Consider the following 17,038-nt stretch of genomic DNA (forward strand, 5'->3'; position numbering starts at 1 on the left):
CGCCAATCGAGCAGGCAGGAAACTCCGTGATAATCCGCCCTCCCGCTGGCCCAAAAGGGACCACAAAACAAACGGAGACGATGGGACGGTCCCAGGAAATACTATATTATATGATACTTCTACCAGGCGTGAAACCCCCCCCCCCTTTTTTTTTTTTTTCATCTCCATGGGGTCACCCCGCCCCCCGTGACATGGACTGCTAGTAGACTACTCAGTACCTCCCTTAGGCTGGCCATCCTTGGTCCCACCACGGCACCTCAGCAATACGCAATACCATACATATCTGGGCGTCGCTGACCGAGAAGGGTCCTGGAGGCGGAGAGCTGCCCTCTATACTACCTATACATGCGTACCTCGACGGAGAAGCGCAGTCCGCCGGGTGGCTAGGTGGGAAGCGGCTATAAGCGGAAGCGACTTTTTGGTACGAATCTCTGATGTGATCAACACACTCCTTCGTAGACCCGGTCTCGCAGGTTCGTGCAGCCCCCCGCCATCGCCTGCCAGACGCTGTCCTGTCCTGTCCGGCTCCGGCTCTGGCTCTGGTTCCGGTCCGGCCGGGCTTGGCTCCGAACAGGCGAGGAGATTCCGTCTCCGTCGCCCCACCAAGCCCCCCCCCCCCCCCATCCCCCGGGTCCCTTCGCGTTTGCTGTTGTCCCAACATGACGTTTGACGGTGATGGCGAGGTAATTATCCATGTAAGTGCAGTATGCAGTGACGGATCCGAACCCTCGAGGCATGGTTGTGTTCTTCCTCAGGCTAGGATATACTAGAAAGCCTTTCAACCCGTCGTCCGTCGAGGCTGATACGCTCACCAAAAGAATTCTCGGTGACCGGGGGTCTAGCCAAGCCCATGGCATCTTGGACGTCGTCAAGGTTGAAGGTCAAGATGGAAGGTCTGCCGTGCGAGCGACCTGTAGGGTCGGAATGGGCTTCTACGCACTGTGTTTGCGCACAGTGCGGCCTGGCCCCAATCGGTGCGCGCCGGCGTGGCTACTACCCCACCATTGCTCGTCGGCAGCTCCAACGACCCCCAACATCAACACCATCAACAATCTGGTTCACGGCGGACTGAGGTAGCTCCGTCAACCGCGACGCGCTCCCTCCAGCTCATCAGCAACTCGCTATTTCACTCCCGGACCCTACCAGAGACAGGATGGCTGACGAAGTCAACGACAACAAGGCAAAGGCCGAAGCGCTTGTGCCCCGCTTCAAATTCGAGCGGCTTCTCAACCAAGGTAAACTCATCACACACCCCCGCGGGAAACATATCCAAGGCAAGGGACAAGACAGACAACCCGCGCCGTTAGAGCTCCGTAAAAGGAAAAGAAAAACAAAGCATAAAGGAGAAACAAGAAAACTGCACGTTTGTCACCTTCACTGACCGGCTTTGACACGCCTCGATGCCAGACCAAGCCGGCCGCCGGTCCGCCCTCGTCGGGTCCATCGACGGGCAACCCGCCCTCGTGATCCTCGAGCGCGCCCCCTTCCCCACCTCGCCCGACTACCTGGGCTCCGTAACCGCCAGCCTGGCCGCCCTCCAAAACCTCGGCGCCAACGACATCTACCACTGGTACCGCGCCCAGAGCGGCAGCGGCAGCAACAGCGGCAGCAACATCGACTTTGCCGATCTCAAAATCAACCTCATCTGGCCGTGCACCGCCAAGCACATCAAAAAGTACTCCCCGCAGGGCCTGCGCGTGGTGACCGAGACGCCCGACATCTACCGCGCGCACGTCCGGCCGTACGTGCAATCCCAGCGCGAGGCCGGGAGGCTGAGCTGGGTGTACAACATCATCGAAGGCCGGTCCGAGGTCGAGGACGTCATCTTCCGGACCCCCTACGGCGAGGACCCGGTCGAGGGATTTCTGCTCCTGCCCGACCTCAACTGGGACCGCACCACCCTCGAGGCGCTGCACCTGCTGGCCCTGGTCGAGCGGCGCGACCTGTGGAGCCTGCGCGACCTGCGCAAGAAGCACGTCCCCTGGCTGCGGCACATGCGGCAAAAGCTGCTCGACGCGGCGACGCGGGCGTACCCGGCCGTGGCGCGGGACCAGCTCAAGCTCTACGTGCACTACCAGCCGACGTATTACCATTTGCACGTGCACATTGTGCACGTGGCGCTTGAGGCGGGCGCGACGCAGGCTGTGGGCAAGGCGATAGGGCTCGAGAGCATCATGGCGCAGCTCGAGACGATGGCGGGCGACGACGAGGCGGGGATGGACGGCGTGACCATGACGTACACGGTGGGCGAGGCGAGCGATCTTTGGGTCGAGGTGTTTGGACCGCTGCGGGACAAGGAGCAGGGGGCTCAGGCCGAGTAGAGCTTCGAGATGGCGACGACGAGGTCGTTGACGCCGGGGCCGTGGGGGCAGTCGGTCCACTTGCCGCCGTCGCGGATGCAGTAGACCTGGTCGTCGAGGCGGACGGTGCAGCTCTTGGTGACGCCGGCCTGGAGGGAGCGGAGCGTGTTAGCGGGGACAAAGAGACAAAAAGATGATGATCTGCTAGAGCACGAAAAAGCACATGCCTCGGCCGTCCGGCGCACGCTCTCCCTGAGCAGCTTGACGCCGAAGGCGCTGTTATCCTTGGTGGCGCACTCGTTGAGGCGGTCAAAGTCGATGGCGTGCTCGAGGGCGCAGTCCTCGATCAGCTCCCGCTGGGGAATTTCCTGGTAGTCGCGCGTGAGGCACATGGTGAAGCCGAGGAAGGTCTTGGGGTCGGGATAGAGGAGCTGGGCGCAGAGCTCGATGATGTTGCCGAGGCCTGGAGGGAGCGTTATTTAGGGGCGGGAGCGCCTATCAGGAAGAGGGGGCCGACATACATTCTCCGGGCCCGTGCATGCATGCAACACCGTCGTTCTCGGTCGGCCTGGAGGAGTGCTTGTTAGCGGGTGTGGGGCGCTGCGACGTGGTGCGGGTCACCATTAGGCATTACTCACTTTCCGATGAACGACAAGGTGAAGTTGACCTTTTCGTGGACCTTTTGCATGGCCGGCAGCACGAGGTCGCGGAGGCAGTCCTGCATCAGGGGAGGCATGTGTCAGCGTCGGGCGGCGGGGCAGAAGAGCGACGTCGGAATGCAACCGGGATGCGTCCTGCGCGAACCTTGGCGTCGGGGCATTTGCTCATGATGTGAGCTTCCAGGGGCACGAGGTGACCCTTGGCCTGGGGAGGATGCGGTTGGGACGACTCGGCGGCGGGGGATCCATAGCGAGGGAGGACGATGTGCGGGCCGAAGGAGCAGTAGAGCAGGGCCGCGAGCGAGAGATAGGCGGCGACGGTGAGGGCCAGCTTGAGCGGCTGCAGGCCGCGGCGGGACGGCAGGAGCATGGGCGCGGTCGAGTGTTTCTCGTCCATGGGGATCGGATGATGCGTGCGACCGGCTGTTTGGGTGCTCAGAAGCGGGGGATGGATGTTGATGTGGGTGGCGAGGATGGTGGTGATGGTGGTGATGGTGGTGGTGACGGTGGTGTCGTCGCGATGTTGGGTGGGTTTGGGAGGTTGGTTGCGTGTGGAGCTAACAAGTCGACGAACCAGTCATTCATCATCAACACGCTGGAAAGTCAGAGCGGAGGTAAGGTAAGGTAACGTTACGGTAAGATGACGTAACCTGCAGGGTGAGGGAGCGAGCTTGGTGGGGCAAGAGCCATGTAGCTTCGGGAGCGGCTACAGAAAATGATTCCCCTCGCGTCTCTTATTCCTTCTTCTTAGCTTTCGTCTCACTCTCACTCCCGTCGTCTCCAAGCCCTCCACCACAACAACCTCAGATCATGACCTGGAAGGGAATCTACAGGGCTTGGCTACCTACCTGGGCTTTTTGGGTCAGCGAAACAAGCTTCGCCATGTTGAGAGACAAGCGATATCCCGTGCCCATGCTAGCAACCCCGCCTGTGGTTGGTCCCGGCCTTCTTCCTCGCATGTATTAGCAGATAGTTAGACCCAAACGCTCGCTAGCTGCCCTCGTCCCTTCGGCTGGGCCGCCGGCTGATTTTTCTGTACCGCCCTTCCATTCGACAACCCCTTCTGCGGCGCAAGCCCGATCCTTCGGCTTCAACATGCGACACTCGCAGCAAAGACGCTCCTCTTTGTTGGAAGCCAAGGCACCGTGGCATCGAGGCGTCGGCTCGTCGTAGAAAGCTGCGGGTCGTCGGGTGCCGCAGTTCGCCTGGCTACCACGTCTCAAGAGCCGCATCTCGCCAGCCTCTCTTGTTTCAGCCCGGGTCGCGGCGACAGCGCGGGCAGCAACCACGCCATGGCGCCCGGCCTCGACGACTTCCTGCGGCCCCTGGCCATCGACGGCCAGACGGTCGTGCGTCTCTCGCACGGCCTGGCTTCGGCTTTCACCCGCCTCGCTGCCGAATCGCCCGACCAGTTCCTGCCCGCCCCCATCTCCGAGTCCATGCTGCGGTCGGCGCGCCAAAGCCCTGGCCGGTACGCCTCGCGTCTTGAAACGGTCCCGGTGTTGTTGCTAGGATGCCAGCTAATCTTGCCACAGCTTTCTCGCCATAGACATGTAAGGGCGCCGCCTTCTCCCCGTCTGGTCCTTGCTGACCGACCTGACCTTGCTCTCATAGCGGCGGGACCAACCTGCGCGTAGGCTTTGTGGAGCTGATCGGCCACGGCCCCAAGCCCCTGAGCGTTCTGCTCGAGGAGAAGCAGCCCATCCAAGAGCCTCTCAAGAGCGATGATGCCAAGAGCCTCTTCTCGTGGATCGGCAAGCACATGGCCCGCGCCGTGCGCCGCGCGTGCTCGGAGCTCGGCGTGCCGCGCGACCGCGAGCTGCCCATGGGCGTCACCTTCAGCTTTCCCATGCAGCAGGCCTCGCTCGCCGAGGCGGTTCTCATGCCCATGGGCAAGGGGTTCGCCTTGACGGCCGACCTCGACCTGTCCGCCCACCTCGTCGCGGGCTACGATCAACACCGCGGCGCCGATCTGCCTCCTATCCGCGTCGCCGCCATCGCCAACGACTCGGTCGCCACCCTCGTGTCCTTTTCCTATCAGCTGCCCGCCGCCGGAGGCCCGGGGGTGCGTCGCCGCCCTGCCATGGCCCTGATCGTCGGAACCGGCTGCAATGCGACGCTGCCGCTGCGCTGGGACAGCTTAGGACCCGGCAAGCGGCCTGCCCCGCTCAGCGTCGTGCCCGGCAGCGACGAGCCTAGTTGCTCCGGCCTACGCATCGCCGTCAACACCGAGTGGAGCATCAACGGCTCCGCTCCTCCGTTGCGAGACCTTGGCCTCGTCACCGCCTGGGACAGGATCCTCGACCACGGCGGCGAGCGCCCGGGCTTCCAACCCCTCGAGTACATGACGTCGGGACGCTACCTCGGCGAGCTGGTGCGGCTCATCTTTGTCGATTACTACAGCAAGACCTTGGGGAAGGATCCAAAGGATGCAGCGCTAACCCTTCCGGCCCCCCTCGGCCGCCGCTTCGGGCTCTCCACGTCCTTCGTGGGCGGCTTCAGGCCAGGCGTTGAGCGGGGCTCGCTGGTGCAACAGCTTGACGGGGAGTTCCCGGCCGAGAAAACCGGGCGGGCGGCCCGCTTCCGGTGGACCCCCGAGCTGGCCGAGGCTCTGTACCGCATCGCCAAGGCGGTCGAGGTGCGTGCCGCGGGCATCATTGCTGCCGCGACGCTCGGCTTATTACGGTCCGCAGGAGAGCTGCCTCCGCCTTTGAGCAGCATAGACGGATATGCCTATGGGGCGAAGCAGGAAGAAGAGGAGCTCGCCGTTGGGTACACGGGCAGCTGCATTCAACACTTCCTCGACTACCTTGATGACACACAGCGGTTCATTGACGAGGCGCTACGGCTCGAGTACGCGGCTGCCCCTGGCGGTCACGGCATCCCGCGTGTCGTGTTGGTGCCATGCCATGACGGCGGCCTAACAGGAGCGGGGATTCTGGTGCCTGCCGCGTTGGCGGCGGCTCGGGCGGAAGAGGCCGGCACCAGGGATGCTCAATAACGGGGCGTCGGGCGTTGGTGGGTGCTCTTTGGGTTCTGCGCGCTGCTCTGGAGGTTTGGGACGGAGCGATAGACGGTTAGCGACCATCCAAGGGGGAAGGGGGGCGTAGGGACGGAGTAAGGGAACGGGAGGAGCTGCAACGGTTCGAAAGGAAGCGAAGCTCATGGGCGGTCCGGGGTGATGTGATCTACCACAGGCATGTAGACGTACCGGCCAAACAAGGGTATTTTTTTCTTTCTTTCTTTTCTTTTCTTTTCTTTTTTTTTTTGTACACTGGACTAGACGAATCTACGCATGAATGGATGGATGGATGAATGGATTGTCCCTGGCGACATGAAAGCCATGTACCGCATCCGCTGTTTATACAAGGCGCTCGAGGCGCCGATGATTTATGTACAACCTATCTGACATCAACCTTTTTGATACAGCACCTGCCTACCTACCTATCTATCTAGGTAAGGTACCTAGGTAAGGTGTACCTAGGTAGGTCGAATAGCCAGAGAGATAGAAACCCTGGTATTAGTGTATTGACACCATAATCTCCCAAACCCAATCTCGATGACACCAGACCCTACCCCCAAAACGCCGTGGAAGAAACACCGCCCCTCTCCTCCTACCCCTGGAGCCACCCACCGACTTTTCACCAGCGACACAGAAAACACGCGAAAGGGCCATCTCTTCCCTCGCTTAGTTGAACGCGAGCCCGACCAACCCGCCGGCCGCAAACGTGGCCGCGACCGTGACGAAGCTCGACAGGCTGAGGAGCGACAGCCCGCTGATGCCGTGGCCGCTGGTGCACCCGCCGGCGACGCGCGCGCCGAGGACCATGAGGAACCCGCCGGCGACGGACCGCGCCGGCGACACGGCCACGTCGGCGACGGGCCGCAGCGCGGGGACGGCGCGGGCCGCGAGCCACGCGCCGGCGACCAGCCCGGCCGAGAAGACGACGTTGGCGTGCTTGCGCGGCGCGCCCGCGTACAGGTAGGCGCCGAGCTCCTCAAAGGCCGAGGACGCGCCGATCGGGGCCCGGCGCAGGGCCAGCGAGACGGCCTGGGCCAGGACGATGCCGAGGCCGCCCAGGTACGGGGGCACGCCGCGGGCGACGGCGGCGGCGGCCGGGGTGAGGCGGGAGAGGGCGAAGAGGGCGAGGAGGAGGGCCGACTCGAGGGCGGCCGCCGCGGCGAGCGGGGTCGTGCCGAGCAGGCCGGCCAGCGTGGTCGCGGTCGCGGTCGCGGGCGGGCCGGGCTTGTTCTCGTTCTTGTTCTCCTCGTTGCCCTCTGGCGCCGGCGCCGGCGTTCGCTGCTGCTTTTGCTTTTGCTTTTGCTGCTGCTGGAAACCCGCCCAGACGACGCCCGCCAGCACGGCGCCTCCGAGCGCCCAGCGCCCCGAGGGGACGCCGACGCCGAGCTGCGCCAGCGCGCTGCCGGGGCAGGCGCCCGAGAGGGCCATGCCGGCGCCGAGGAGGGCGCCGCCGATCAGGTTGCCGTCGTAGCGGGTCGGGAGCAGGCCGAGGGATGTGGCCGGGCGCGGCGGGAGGCGGGTGAGCCCCAGGGCTTGAGAGAGGGTGACGGCGAGGCTGTTTCGGGAGGAGAGGGAGGGTGAGCCGGTCGGTCAAACAAAGATACCGGAATCAAGAAAGAAGAAAAGGGAAGACGTACGTGCTCCCTGCGGCGGCCGTCAGGAAGGTCTGAAGCATGGTAAAGTCGGAAAACTTGAACTGGGAGATGATGATATCCGGGCTGTAGACGCCGGCGACCGTGAGGCCCGCGCCCATGGCGGCGCCCGAGAGGATGTTTTCCATGTTGCGTGTGTGTATGTGTGTGTGTGTGTGTGTGTGTGTGTGTTACGGCCGCTTTTTCTCCTATTACCACTGCTGCTGCTGCTCTTGTTGCTGGACGCTCTTGGATTCCAACGTCCTCGCGAGAGGTTCGGGATGGCGGGATCAAGCAGGGCCGGGCGTTGAGGTCTTTCTCAACCATGCACGCCGAACCGAACCCCGTCCAGGTGGGCGTCGACGTGCTTTCTTTTATACGGCCGGCCACGACGGGAAATGAACCCGAGCCGTTGCCGGCCCGCCATCGCCACAACGACGGGAGACGGTGTCTTGCAGAGCCCTACGTCGCAACCATTCAACCACCCCCCCCCCCCCCCCCCCCCCCCCCCCTGGAACGCCGATGAGCAAGCACCCGTCAAGGCGAGTGGCCGACCGCTGCATAGTGTAGCCCCCGCTCTACCGCTCTAAGAGGAGCAGAGCAAGGTCAGGGCAGGGCAAGGTCAGGGCTGGGCAGGGCAGGGTAGGCCGGGCCTTCGGGGAAAGGCGGTCGTTGTGGCGCCGCGCTCGTGTCATTATCGGGCGGATTATGCGAATCTCGAAAAACGGTAGGGCACGGCCTGGCGAGGCGTGATTGTCCCGAGGGCGTGGGTAAGGGCTTCGGTGACGACAGGCATAGGGCATCGGGGACGACAGGTCTGGTCTCGGTGACGACAGCCAACGTCCGCGGCCCCGTTCTGTTTACCCATGCAATCCCCGATGTTCCATCCTGAGGCAACTTCGGGGTTGCTTCTTGGAGCCCGGCCGTCCACTTACAGCAGCGTAGCGTAATAGCGTATCGTAGCGTAGCGTAATAGCGTAGCACGCCGGTACGTACCTCTCTTCCCTAGGCGCTCTCGCGAGGCTCTGACGTCAAACCAAGAGAGAGAGCCCGACCCCCGAACTCAGGGGCTACGTAGTTGCCCGAGGGCGACGCGGTGGATCCGACAAGCCGGCGACCGCTCTGCCCGGATCTGCGTCCCTTGGGGTCTTCTCGAATCAGTTTGCCCGGGCCATGTCATGTCCCATTTCCCGTCTTGGAAAATTGGTCGGCGACCACAAGCGAACCACGTCGGCATCCCCACTCGCCGAGATCCGGGGGAGTGGAACCTCGAGGCGCCGGGGGACCCAGCCTTCTGCGGCCAAGGCATGGTGGCTCGCCGTGGCCTGGCGGTAGGTACCGTGTAGTTGTCGGCTATCGGCAGCCCGTCTTTTTTGTCGCCGACCGGACGAGGAGGCTCTCGGTGCGGATGTTCCCGAGCGCGCCGCTGGTGGTTTCACCACAACGGGGCTTCTGCAGGGGGGGACGGCACGGATTCCCAGATCCGCGGGGTCCCAAAGAACCGGATGGCATTTCCTCACATGACGATCTCTTGGCTGGTCGCCGATTGTCTCCGGATCATCTCCCCTAGGGCACGTCTTCGAACAAGAAAGATGCTTTTGCTTCTACGTGGATTCCACCGGAACGCCCCCGCCGTTCGGCTTCGCGGTCCTCCTCTCCGTGGTATTATATTATATGTAAAACATGGGAAAGCAGAGAAGCCAGAACATAACGACCGAGACATTGGGGGGGTTACCATCGCATTCATTCATCCGCCAGCAATCTAGCACTTCCCATCCATTCGTGGTTTGTTTTTCCCAAAAAAAAACTCTCGCGCCGAGCTAGTCATGGAAGCTGAGTACTATAAAGAACGGACCAGATATCTTCCAATGGTGCATTCGAAATGCCCGCCATGCATGATCCAAAAGAATGACATGTCCGCACTCGGTCTCGAGTATACGAACGGGGTATCTCAAAAAGGCAAACTCCTCAACCATGCAGTCCGCCATACCAAGGAGTGTCATGAAGTATGCAAAAGTCGTTAGGCCATCCCCCCCACCCGCACATCCATCTGCCAGCTCCCAACTCATGAACTGGCCCATCTGTCCCATAAAAAAAAAGAAAAAAAAATAGGAACCGTCTATATCCCGAAAAGAATTACCATTAAAGAAACCCATGCCGGAAGAAAAGAAGAAGAAAAAAAAACAAATCAACCCCTTTTCCGACCACGCCTCGGGCTGCGGTTACGCTACGCGCTAGACAAACATCATCGCCAACGCAAGCAACCCGGCCAAGACGCCCGAAGCCGGCGCCGAGACGGCCGCCCTGACGGCGCCAGCGGTGGCCACCGACGACGTGGCCGAGAGCGTCGTCGTCGCCGACGTGTCGAGGGTGGTGCTGCCGGCGCTCGTGATGACGGACGAGGACGTGTCCGTCTCCGTCTCGCTCGAGGTCGGCGTCGGCGGCGTCGTCGTCGTCCTCGACGGCTTCGAGGTCGGCGTGATGGGGACGGCCTCGGTGCTCGTGTTGGGCGGCGCCTGGGTGCTCGTCGTCGTGTCGGGCTCCTTGGCGGTGGTTGTCGGCGGCCTGCTCGGGGTCACCTGCGACTGCGGCGGCGAGCGGGTCGTCGTGGCGGTCGGCTGGACCATGGACACGCCGGGCTGGATGTGGCAGTAGCCCCAAAACTGCTCAAACACGGGCGTCAGGTACTGACGCAGGGTGAGCTTCACGTCCACCTTGTTGGCGGCGATGCAGGCGTGGCAGTTGTCGGTGTAGTCGCGGAACGGCGAGCCGTCGTCGCACAGCTCCGGGCGCTTGCCCACGCGCTGGGCCTCGAGGAAGGCCGTGTTGCAGATGTCGTAGCAGATGGCGGGGGCGACCGTCTCGTCGCGCTTGGCGATCAGGCCAAACGCGGAGCCCATGCCCACGCCGCCCACGACCATGCCGAGGTCGCGACGGGGCAGGGCGGTGGGCTCCGGAGGGAAGTGGGAGAGGTCGGTCTGCGACGCCCAGTTGCCCGTCGTGATGGTGGTCTTCTTGCCGTCGATCTCGGTCAGGGTCTCGTGGAAGGCAAAGATGTCGTAGCTGAGGCCGAAAGCGTTGGGGTTGAGGTTGAAGTAGCCATCGGTCGGCGGGAAGTAGCCCGTCTCGTTCTCGGGCCACTGCACGAGCGGGAAGGGGGGCGCCGGCACGCAGAACTGCGGCTCGCACACAAAGTCCCTGGCCGGCGGCTCCGCCCACACGTTGCACCCGGCCGGCTTGGGCATGTTGCACACGAATCCCGGGTCGCAGCCCCACAGCTTTTGGCTCTTGCTGTTGTCGTTGTCGTCCTGGGGCGGGGTCAAGGGGGCGGCCGTGTTGGTCGGCACGGGGCACACCGAGACGCTCGTCACCGTCACGGGGGGCTTGGTGAGCGTCGACGTGAGCGTTACCGTGGGCCCGGGGATCACGGAGGTGAGGGTCGTGCCGTCTTTCGTGGTGGTCACCGTGATGGGCGGCAGGGTCGTCACGACAACGCTCGTGATGGTCGACGCGGGCTCCGTCACCGTGTCGGTGACCGTGGCCGTGTCGGTGACCGTGGCCGTGTCGGTGGCCGTGGCCGTGTCGGTGACCGTGGCCGTGTCGGTGACCGTGGCCGTGTCGGTGACCGTGGCCGTGTCGGTGGCCGTGGCCGTGTCGGTGACCGTGGCCGTGTCGGTGACCGTGGCCGTGTCGGTGGCCGTGGCCGTGTCGGTGACCGTGGCCGTGTCGGTGGCCGTCGTCGTGTCGGTGACCGTGGCCGTGTCGGTGGCCGTCGTCGTGTCGGTGATCGTGGCCGTGTCGGTGGCCGTCGTCGTGTCGGTGACCGTGGCCGTGTCGGTGAGGAGCTGCCGGGTCGTGTACGTGCTGACGGTCGTGTACGTGGTGGTCGACGTCTCGGTGGTCCAGAGCGTCGTGCTGTCCGTAAGGGTTGTCCAGAACGACGTCGTAAAGGTCTCGGTCACGGTGGTGGGCCGGGTCAGCGTCAGGGTGGTCTCGCTGATCAGCGTCGTCGGGACCTTTTTGGTTTTCGTCTTGATCGCGGTCGAGGTCTCGGTCAGGGTGGTCTCGCTGATCAGCGTCGTCGGGACCTTCTTGGTTTTCGTCTTGGTCGCGGTCGAGATCTCGGTGAGGGTCGTCGGCAGGGTGATGGGGATCGTCTTTGGCACCTCGGTTGTGTACGTCGTCTCGCGGGTTTCGGTCAGGGTCGTGGGCAGCACGATGGAAACCGTGGTTGGCACCTCGGTGGTATACGTCGTCTCGTACGTTTCGGTGACGGTGGTCGTCTCGGTCCTCCACCGGACGCCCCCCAACGACACGTAGACCAGGTAGCTCGTTGTCGAGACGTGCGTGGTGGTGAAGTTTCTGACGAGGGTCGAGTACACCGTCGTTGGCTGGAACACGGTTGTCAGCTCAACCGGGGACTCGGGTCCCGAGGCTATCGGGGCGAGGCGGATGAGTTCGGTGATGGTGGTCTGGATCGTCGTCGGCACCTCGGTCGTGAACGTGGCGGTGATGGTGGAGGTGTTGGTCCTCCACAGGGTCGTGCCCTCCGTCACGGTGACCGCGAAGGGGATCTCGGTGGTAAAGGTGGTGGTCACCTCCCTGGTCTCGGTCGTCGTGATCGGGAGGGTCTCGACGATGGTTGTTGGTACCGTCTCGCGGAGGGTTTCGACGATGGTCGTTGGCACCGTCTCGCGGAGGGTTTCGGTGGTCCTGGTGGTGAGCCATTGCGTCTCGGTGCTGACCTCGCACGTCTCGGGCCAGCCTTGGCAGACGGTGGTGGTGGTGAGGACGGGATAGGACTGTGCCCAGCGAGTTAGCTTGTCCCGCCAACCGGCCGATGGAACAAGGCCGAAAGGAGCTCCTGGTCGGGCACCTACCGTCGTGTACGTCGAGAAGTGCGTCTCGGTCACGTACGCCGTGGTCTCGGTGAAGAAGGTGGCCGTGACCTCGGTCGTGTGTTGCACCGTGGTCGTGTCCGTGAGGGTTACGTTGGAGCCAGGAGCGATGACGGTGGCCGTGTCCGTGAGGGTCACGTTGGAACCAGGGACGGTGACGGTGGCCGTGTTCGTGAGGGTCACGTTGGAGCCAGGGACGGTGACGGTGGCCGTGTCCGTGAGGGTCACGTTGGAGCCAGGGACGGTGACGGTGGCCGTGTCCGTGAGGGTCACGTTGGAGCCGGCGACGGTGACGGTGGCCGTGTCCGTGATGGTCACGTTGGAGCCAGCGACCGTCGCGGTCTCGGTCACGGTCACGCTCGCACCGGTCTCGGTCACGGTGCAGGTTTTTGTCACGGTGCAGGTTTTTGTCACGGTGACATTCGCACCAGGGAGCGTCACGGTGTTGTTCTCGCCAGAGAGAGTCACGGTGAAGGTCTCGGCAGGGAGGGTCACGGTGTGATTCTCGCCGGGGAGCGTCACGGTGGCCGTTTCGATGAGCGTGCTCGCCGGCGCCGTTACGGTTACGGTGCACGTGCTGGCACTATGCACATGCTCTGTTAGTTTTCTTTTTTTTTTCTTTTGTCCGTAAGAAGCATCACGAGGTAAGCAGAGGGTAGGTGAGGCGTGTGCCGTACGGGAGGGTGACAAAAGATCTAGTCCATAGTCAGCCTTGTGCTCACCAAGGTACCTCCACCTGAAGGTAGGTTGGGATCATCAGCTTGAGGTGAGGTGAGGTCAACTCACGTTGTAACGTCGCACGTAGAGACGGAGACGGTGGTTTCGCATTCGGTGGGGGTCCGTCCGATCAGCGGCCCCTCGGCCAAGGCGGCTTGAGCGAGAGACAGGACCGGGAGGCCCCGGGCTAGCTTCGTGAGAAGCATCGCGGCGACTCAGCCAGCGGCGAGCACCGGCAAAGAGAGAAGGAAGCAGAGCTGTTGGCGCGAGCGAGCGTGGGAGCAGCGAGCGAAAGAGGGTAAGGCGGGGAGCCCAGGCGGTCGCGGCGCCTGCCTTGCATATATAAGCCTACGCGGTGCGGGCTGGTGGTGCCCAGAGCTTGGGGGGGGGTTGCAGAACTCCCGACCTCCCCCTCCGGGTCAGCAGCCGGGGACCGGGAGAGGGGCTTGGCAGACAGCAGGAACACAGCCCGGTAAGGCGGACGCTCGGGGCTGGATCTGCGTGAGGACCTAGGTAAGGTAGCGAGACTTTCCAAAGACCTTTTGGTGTGTGGTGCGTGTGTGGTGCGTGTGTGGTGTGTAGGTGGGTTACTTGTTACCTACCGTTCTTCCCTGCTTGTTTTCTCTCGTAGGGCATTGGCGGGACGCAATGATGCAAAACCCCCAACCCAATCTCGGCTTCGATTCGACATCAAGGCGAGGAGCGTGAAGAGAGGCTTGACATACTGACGCCCAGGGACGCTCTCAGCTTAGAAAAGTCTCCCCCCCCCCCCCTGCTCGCTCGTGCGGTCTCGGCATCCGTCACCGATTACCATGCGTACGCTGTCGGGTGCTCGGGTTCAGGACCTGCTGTAGTACACACAGCGCAGGGCATGCAACCCGGGGATTGCTACACGGCTCTGTCCCTCCTTCAAGCCTGTCTGTTCCTGGATGTCCGTGTCAGCGTCGCCGTGATCCCCTGCCAGCGTGTCACCATTCAACGGCATGGCGTAGGTTCTGGCCATGCCATGCCTGATGACGCCCGATAGGCCTCTCTCCCCCCCCCCCCCCCCAGCGCCCGGCTGGTGGGTTGGTTGGTTTGTTTTGTTGGCTACCTGGCGGACAAGACAACACACGTTGCATCGGTTGATGACAACAAAAGACACGATCCTACCGTGGTGACTACCGCGGAGGTATGTTTAGGCTGGAATCCATGTTGGGAGGGAGGGAAGGGACGCTGACTGGACACGCTGGAGTGGCGAAGGCCGAGAGGCTGAGCGGCCGACTCGACAATCCCGGTTCGTACTGCGCAAGTCGTTTTGAGGCGACCCCAGCCTGTCGGCCAGCCCCAGGCTCCCCCCCGCCCCCCCCCCCCCCCCCGCCGCGTAGACGTACGAGGTAACTACTGCGTATATGCGCGAGCCACACATGCCCGCAGGTGCAATTTATCACAGCACAAGACGTGCAGATGAAAAACAGCCGGCTGGCGCGGTCTTTCCCCGCATCTTTCTTGGTGGCAGCACCGGTCGTGCAAAAGGGATCGTGGCACTGGGCGAGGCTGGTAACGAGACCAGGTACGAAGGAATACGAGCGCATCCACCATGTACCGCGTTGGTTCTCTGGCGATGCTCAGGTCACTTGCAGGAGCATATGAAGTGGCCACTCGAGCGAGATGGAGCGACATGTGCTGATGGCGGAGACCGTGGTCGGTCGGATGCGTGCCTTAGTCACGGGCACTGCCCTGAGCCACCAGTTCTCGTAAAGAAAAACAAGAAGAAAAAAATCAGACACCCGACCCAACCATGGAACGTGGACCAAGACCCGATGGACAAAAGGAAGCTGAGCGGAGGGGCGGGGCTTGGGCTGGGGTGGTTGGGTCATGGATCTGTGGCGCATCGGCGACTGCAGAGCGTCGGCCCTGGGTGCCGGGTCGGCGGGTGATGGGCAAAGAGGGACCTGAGCACACGCAGACAGAAGAAGTGCGGCAACCTACGCAGTACTCTACTACCTCAGCGGAAGGCTCCGCTTCGCCGGGACCTTGGCTTTCCCTGTGGATGTACGTACTATGCTGTGTAGTATAGTTACACAGTCTTATAAGTCCCGAGCTGCGCAGGAACCTTGGAGGCGGGGAAAAGGTTGCTGGCGAATGGTGATTGGTGACGCGCATCAACACTTGCCCGATCGGGTCTAGGCCGTACATATACTGTGCTGTGAGCTGCGCGATACATCCATAGAGATGGCGCGAGGCGAGGCTGCGTGGTGGATTTCCATGCACACCACCTTGATAGGTACCTAAGGTAGGTAGTGTGAACCACGGTGTAACTACCTAGGTACCTTGCCTAGGTACTCGTACGCTGGTAGCGTAGGTCCAGAGGTAAAAGCAGCCCAGCGGATCTTCCCGAACCCCCCACGAGCCACCACCTGCAGCACACCTAGTACGCAGTACACAGCACACAATATCCCCACCCGCCCCGCCCCGCGTATAAGCGACGGGACCTGGGACCAACCTGAACTCTGACACCGTCAGGTCAGCGCAGCGCTAACTCGATACTGTGTAATTCGCAGAGATCCATCTTGGTAACGTCTACATCTATCCACTACAAACCTGTATACCTACCTACCTATCTAGGGAGCTCGATGATGTAGTAGGTAAGGTAGGTAGCGACGTGAAAGCCAGCAAACCTACATGCAGCGCAGCCGAGATATGGGCTCCAGAAACCACCTAAAAAGCGATCCTGCGGCACGGCGATCGGGTTGTCTGCTTGTCAGTTAGTTCCCCTCCCCCCCTCCGAACCGAACCCACCTCAGCGTAGCACAAAAGCGAGCCGATTCCGCCAGGCTGGGTGACCGACTCATCCTTGGCGGCATGGCGGCATTTCGCCGCCCTTGTCATCCATTCATGCCCGTTTGCATAAAGATTGACAAAGCAGGCGACGGGCCAACAGCGCACATTGTCGCATCGGGGCCCGGCGACGAATCACCAACAAACTTGCGTTTTTGCATTTGCGTCTTGGTGCAACCCACCCGTCGGCTGTCTATCACGGCCCGTTTTGGTCCATCGGGGTTCAGAAGTCAATTGGCGATTGGGCACGCGACTGCGAAAGGCCCGGCGCCGGTGGGCGGCGATGCTCCTTCGATCAGCCGCAATTTGTTCCTCGGGGTTGCGAAGGCTTCGGCCATCGGCCATGCCGCTCCGAAAAGGACTGGACACGGTGGGTGGGAGGCCGGGATGATGCCGTCATCCAAGACGATGCTCCTCAGCTCAGAATCGGGCCTTTGACCTGGTTGAACGCCAGCTTCTGGACCCAAACCAAAGAGCGCCATTTTTTTTTCCCTCTTCACGAGCCTCGGGCCCGACGTTCGCATCACCGACTTGACATTGTCTTTGCGTCGGATGTGCCATGGGTGGCTTTGGAGGTAGGTACAGACGTGTCGGGTTCGGCGTCTTGAGTCTTGAGTCCTGGGGTCCGGGGGGTCCGGGGGTCCTCCCGCACTGCGCACGACCATGCACACGAAGCCCGCACGCCGCAATTCCCTTCCGTGGTCCCACCAGGCATGCGGTGTAACGACTCACTCTGGCCCCGAGAGCATCTCCAATACGGATCGAGTCGCCTGCGCTCGGATCCTTCTCGGAGCGTCTCTCTGGGCTGCTCCATCCAAGCCTGTATCCAATGGAAGCCATCGTAGGTGGTTCGGGAGAAAAACATGTTGCAACGCCGTTGCCATGTGCGGCCCTCGACGCGGCAACACATCGCCCAAAGCCCCGGGCCAGCCCTATCCAGTAACTAGTTACGACGGTGTATAGTTGGTTAGTTCTTCGTACCGCGATGCAC

General features: G+C 62.4%; 5 protein-coding genes across 5 annotated transcripts; 2 read left to right on the top strand and 3 right to left on the bottom strand.

The window, feature by feature from the left end:
- Window positions 1-1,153: 1,153 nt before the first annotated feature.
- On the top strand, window positions 1,154-2,321 carry VTJ83DRAFT_4170 (uncharacterized protein; the record flags this gene model as incomplete). The annotated part of the gene is made up of 2 exons (XM_071010630.1): window positions 1,154-1,235; window positions 1,408-2,321. The coding sequence occupies 2 exons, from the start codon at window positions 1,154-1,156 to the stop codon at window positions 2,319-2,321; spliced, it is 996 nt and encodes a 331-aa protein (XP_070865620.1).
- On the bottom strand, window positions 2,309-3,329 carry VTJ83DRAFT_4171 (uncharacterized protein; the record flags this gene model as incomplete). Its single annotated transcript, XM_071010631.1, has 5 exons — window positions 2,309-2,449; window positions 2,528-2,763; window positions 2,822-2,868; window positions 2,939-3,018; window positions 3,105-3,329. 5 exons carry the CDS (start codon window positions 3,327-3,329, stop codon window positions 2,309-2,311), a joined length of 729 nt encoding a protein of 242 aa, XP_070865621.1.
- A 922-nt stretch (window positions 3,330-4,251) lies between these two features.
- Window positions 4,252-5,960, top strand: VTJ83DRAFT_4172 (uncharacterized protein; the record flags this gene model as incomplete). Its single annotated transcript, XM_071010632.1, has 3 exons — window positions 4,252-4,430; window positions 4,495-4,512; window positions 4,574-5,960. 3 exons carry the CDS (start codon window positions 4,252-4,254, stop codon window positions 5,958-5,960), a joined length of 1,584 nt encoding a protein of 527 aa, XP_070865622.1.
- Window positions 5,961-6,647: 687 nt separating this feature from the next.
- Window positions 6,648-7,761, bottom strand: VTJ83DRAFT_4173 (uncharacterized protein; the record flags this gene model as incomplete). Its single annotated transcript, XM_071010633.1, has 2 exons — window positions 6,648-7,536; window positions 7,619-7,761. The coding sequence occupies 2 exons, from the start codon at window positions 7,759-7,761 to the stop codon at window positions 6,648-6,650; spliced, it is 1,032 nt and encodes a 343-aa protein (XP_070865623.1).
- Window positions 7,762-9,846: 2,085 nt separating this feature from the next.
- VTJ83DRAFT_4174 (uncharacterized protein) lies at window positions 9,847-13,433 on the bottom strand (the record flags this gene model as incomplete). The annotated part of the gene is made up of 4 exons (XM_071010634.1): window positions 9,847-12,414; window positions 12,493-13,093; window positions 13,188-13,205; window positions 13,297-13,433. The coding sequence occupies 4 exons, from the start codon at window positions 13,431-13,433 to the stop codon at window positions 9,847-9,849; spliced, it is 3,324 nt and encodes a 1,107-aa protein (XP_070865624.1).
- Between the last annotated feature and the right edge of the window lie 3,605 nt (window positions 13,434-17,038).

This window comes from Remersonia thermophila, chromosome 4 (genome assembly GCF_042764415.1).
Source record: "Remersonia thermophila strain ATCC 22073 chromosome 4, whole genome shotgun sequence".
Classification (NCBI taxonomy): domain Eukaryota; kingdom Fungi; phylum Ascomycota; class Sordariomycetes; order Sordariales; family Chaetomiaceae; genus Remersonia; species Remersonia thermophila.